This window comes from Gekko japonicus, unplaced genomic scaffold (genome assembly GCF_001447785.1).
Source record: "Gekko japonicus isolate JY-2015 unplaced genomic scaffold, Gekko_japonicus_V1.1 scaffold3760, whole genome shotgun sequence".
In the NCBI taxonomy this organism is placed as follows: Eukaryota; Metazoa; Chordata; class Lepidosauria; order Squamata; family Gekkonidae; genus Gekko; species Gekko japonicus.
Window position 1 is genome coordinate 21,141 of NW_015167655.1, and position 4,325 is coordinate 25,465.

A 4,325-nucleotide genomic window follows, 5' to 3' on the forward strand; every position below is an offset into this window, starting at 1 on the left:
CTCACGGTGGTGTGGACAGGTCTCCTCTTCTGGCAATTCTCTTGTGGTCCAGGGCAGCATCCAGCTAGGACGTGGGGCCTCCGTAGCAGACCTTTGGAGGCAGGACACAAGACGTTGGGGTGACAACTCCACCTTGGGGAAATCCCAGGAGATCTGGGGGTAGCGCACTGCTGGGGTGGCTCAGCGGGGATGTGATCTCGCGACAGGACTTCTGTTCCTCCTAGACTCTATGGTATCTGAAGCTGCCATGCCCTCCAGGGGATCTGATCACTGTAGTCCGGGGATCAGTTGTAATTCTAGAAGAACTCCAGGCTCCAGCTCAAAGTTGGTAACCCTATTTAAGAGGCAGGCAGCTGTGGCACTGTAGAACTGTCTGCGTCACTTTCCTACCTGCCCTCCAAGGGTCCATCTATCCTACTCAAACTGTGGTCTCATACTCCATCATGACCTTAGGGCTGGGGGCCAGGCACCGCTTGCGCGGGGGCTGGCCGCCCCCTCTGTGGCATTCCCCACCCTGGCAAGTGCTGAGCTCAGGTTGAACGGTGGCCATGTGGATGCCATGCTCGCAGAAGACCCGCTGGACTCGCTCCACCACAGCCTCAAAGGTGGCATCGTCGAAGCAGTATACCTGCGCCGTGGCCACCAAACTGCCCGGGCCATCCAGCTGCCAAATGTGGAGCTCCCGCACAGCCGCCACGCCTTCCGTGGCGCGCAGCCGCAGCTCCAGCAGCTGCAAGTCCAGGTCCTCTGGAACGGCCTGCAGGAGCACCATGGCGGAGCCACGGAAGGCCGGCCACAGCCAGAGCGGCAGGGCCACAGACACAGCCACGGCCAGCCCAGGGTCCAGGTAGAGCAGCCAGCAAGGGACCCGCGTGTCTGGCAATGGCTCAGAGACGGGCCAGGCCCAACATGGGCGTCTGGTGCAGTGCCCGAAGCAGGACGCGTGACCCAGACACGGAGTCCACAGGACGTGAAGAGTGAGCGAAGACAAAAGGACAGCTGCAGGTCCCAAGCAGGGCACCATCCAGTCAAAACACAGGGCTCGCCACAGTCCAGAGTTGTCCACAGGTGACACGAGGCCGGAGTCTGAGGGTTCCTCTAGCCAGACCCAGCTCTTGGAGGAGGATTCATTTCCCAGAAGATCTGTAGAGGAGGGAGAACAAGAAAACTGAAATGGAGGAGGAGTTTATTTATTAAAAATATTTCTTAGCTGTCTTTCTTTCACATGGAGCTCGAGGCAGATCACAATATTAATAAAATACACCAAATATTTTGCCAGGTGCCTTCCTCCTGCCTGCGGGGGGATTTGGGGGGTGTTCCAGGGGTGGGCGGAGACCTTGGTGATGCACTGACATAACTTCCGGAGGTCACATCATCGCATTGGTGTCGTTGGGGTGACACTCTACTTTTTGGGCAAAACTCTATGGTAAAAACGGCTACAAACCATAGAGTTTTGCCCCAAATGTAGAGCATTGCCCCTGACGTGATGACATCACTTCCTGAAGTGACGTCAGCATGTTACCAACATCGCTTTGGGGCAGGCTGGAGCCCGCAAAAACAGAGGATTACCCACCCTGACTGGGAACTTAGCAGGCTTAAAAATAGATTATGCAAAAAAAAACAACACATGAAAAACCTTTAAAATCACAACTTTGGACTGCTTTAATCAAATGCAGTTCTAAATAAAACTGTCTCCAGCTGCCTCCTAAAGATCGAAAGTGATGGGGGCAGGTGCGCCCAGGCTTACCAAGTACTTACCGTGATTCAGCGGGGGACACATACTTCTTCCCAGGACCAGTCCCGCGGGGAAAACAGACGCGCTGCACCATGCCGTCGCCAGGAAGTGACGCCGAGTGACGCTCTGGCAATGGGGCTGGAAACTCGATGGTACCATCGAGTTTCCAGCCCCATTGTCAGAGCATCGCCCAGCGTCACTTCCTGGCGATGGCATGGTGTGGCGTGGGTGTGTTACAGGGAGGAATGTTCCGGCCGGGGATCATGTACTTGGTAACCCTAGGTGCACCTCCCTGGGGAGGTTGTTCCATAATCGTAGGAGCTACCACAATCAGTCTCAGAAATGAATACAGAAGAACAAGGCACATAAGAACAGCCTTGTAAGATCATATCTAAGGTCCATCCAGTCTAGCACTTTGCTGCCGAAAGTGGCTGCCTTTGGGAAGCTCATAAGCAAGGTGTGAATGTGATTTACCTCCCTTTATGCTTTGTTCCTGGGATCTTGTACTCAGAGGGATGCTGCCTCTGGACATGGAAGTTCCATTTAGCTGTCAGGGTCCTCCATAGACCTCTCCTCCAGCTAACTGGTTGCCATCAAAGCTTGTGGTGGTGAATTTTGTGAGTTACTTAGTAGTAGCATTCATGGTATGCAGCCAAAGTCTGTTAACGATCAATTACACAGACATAGAGCATAAAACATGAATCAGAGATAACAATACATTATGTATATGTAATAATTACGTATGGTGCGAAAAAGTGCCTTGCTCCTCCATTTTTTGGGGGTATGTGGGGAGGAAAGAAAGGTAAAGCATTTAAAATAGATAAATGCAGATTCCCCAAATCAACTTCCATTGGGCAGTCCTGAGTTCTAATCATCCAAGCTGTGATGCTGAAGAAGCAGACCATTTTTCAGAAGGGGGAGGGGGGGAAAGCAGGCTTGCCTTTTTGGTGGGCATCTGAAGCAAATAATGGTTTTTGTGGCATTTCCTTCTATTTTTTTAAACAATTGTGTCTTCAAGGATTGCAGCTTCAGAATTACTGGATTGCAGGGTCCAATTGTCTCCTCCCTGCCTGCCCTAAGATTCCAGAAATTCAGTGGCACCATAAAGATCGACAATATAAGTGTTTGTGAATCAGGGCTCACTTCCTTGGGATCACATCCATAGCAGGTATATTCATGCATATGTGAATGAAGTACTGTCAAGTTGCTTCCAGCTTATGGCAACCCCGTGCCCAATGCAGGACCAGCCTAAAGCATCTCTGACAAATATTCATCCAGCCTCTTCTTAAAAGCTGTCAGTGAAGGGGAGCTCACCACCTCCCTAGGCAGCTGATTCCACCTTTGAACTACCCTGACGGTGAAAATGTTTTTCCTAATATCCAGCCGATACCTTTCTGCATGTAATTTAAATCTGTTGCTTCGGGTCCTATCCCCTGCTGCTGTTTGTAATTTGTAAATCATAATCATTTGTAATTCCAGAACTCCAGTCCCCACCCAGAGGTTGACAGCCCTAGGCGGTCTTTAAGGTGTGACTGAACTCTTTAATTTTGCTATAGCATACCAGGCCCATAGCCATGGGGGGCATTTGGGGCAATGCCCCCCCCACAGATAGGCACTGCCCCCTTGGACAAAAACTTAAAGAAAGTTCAGGGAAAATTCAAATGTAATACGTGTGTTGGTGTTCTAAAATGACCCCAGGAACAGTCAGGGAAGCTCCCCAGCATGATTGTTTTCTCCAGTGATGCTTGTCTTCCCGTAATGTGACCAATGTATGAAAGAGTTTAGTCATTTTAGCTTCTAGGGAGAGTTCAGGCCTGATTTGATCTAGAATCCATTTATTTGTCCTTTTAGCGGGCCACGGTATGCCTAAAACTCTCCTTCAGCACCACGTTTCAAATGAATCCACTTTCTTCTTGTCAGCTTTCTTCATTGTCCAACTTTCACACCCATACTTTGAAATGGGGAATACAATGGCACGGATCATCTGGATTGCTTCTCTTTGTAACACCTACTTTTTGTTGCTTGTAACTTCCAGAAGCAATATAACTGTGGTAGATGCTGTACTTCATACAGCCGATAAATTGGGTCAGTATAAATAAACTGCGTCAGAATCAATATAATGACCTCCAGAATAAATTGGCCAGTTTAAGGGTTGCCAATTCTGGGCTGGGAAATTCCTGGAGATTTGGAGGCGAATCTTGGGGAGGGGAGGGTTTGATGAAGGTAAGGACCTCAGTGGAGTAGGATGCCATAGAGAGCCCCCTCCAAAGCAGCCATTTTCTTCTGGGCAAATGATTTCTGTAATCTGGAGATCACAGAATCATAAGGGTTGGAAGGGGCCATAATGACCATCAATGTTCCCTCTAAGCTGTGGAGTCTTGTGACCAAAAATTCTACTTTGTGAGCGACTGGCATGAAAGTTGTGAGCGAGTGATTTGGCTACTGCATAAGTTAGTTTGCTCTGAGACCCGGTGGCCCGGCTGGCCACCACCTCCACCACAAAGAGGGAGACCGAAAGACAGAACTGGCCAGCTGTCCAACCTGTTGAGCCCCCAATCCACAGGGACCCCACACTGCTCCAGAACGCCAT

At 50.1% G+C, this 4,325-nt stretch overlaps 1 protein-coding gene across 1 annotated transcript; it reads right to left on the reverse strand.

Moving 5' to 3' along the window:
- Positions 1 to 280: 280 nt before the first annotated feature.
- On the reverse strand, positions 281 to 4,325 carry LOC107112895 (zinc transporter 1-like). Its single transcript, XM_015414099.1, has 2 exons — positions 4,277 to 4,325; positions 281 to 1,143 (listed from the first exon to the last, which is right to left on the reverse strand). The coding sequence occupies exons 1-2, from the start codon at positions 4,323 to 4,325 to the stop codon at positions 419 to 421; spliced, it is 774 nt and encodes a 257-aa protein (XP_015269585.1). The 3' UTR covers positions 281 to 418.

What these genes read in the sequence shown, in the direction of transcription:
- LOC107112895 (XM_015414099.1), bottom strand. Translation starts at nt 4,325, where the DNA reads ATGGCGTTCTGGAGCAGTGTGGGGTCCCTGTGGATTGGGGGCTCAACA. An exon ending in GTGGATTGGGGGCTCAACAG is followed by an intron (nt 1,144 to 4,276) that starts GTTGGACAGCTG and finishes CCTCCTCTACAG; the next exon opens with ATCTTCTGGGAAATGAATCC.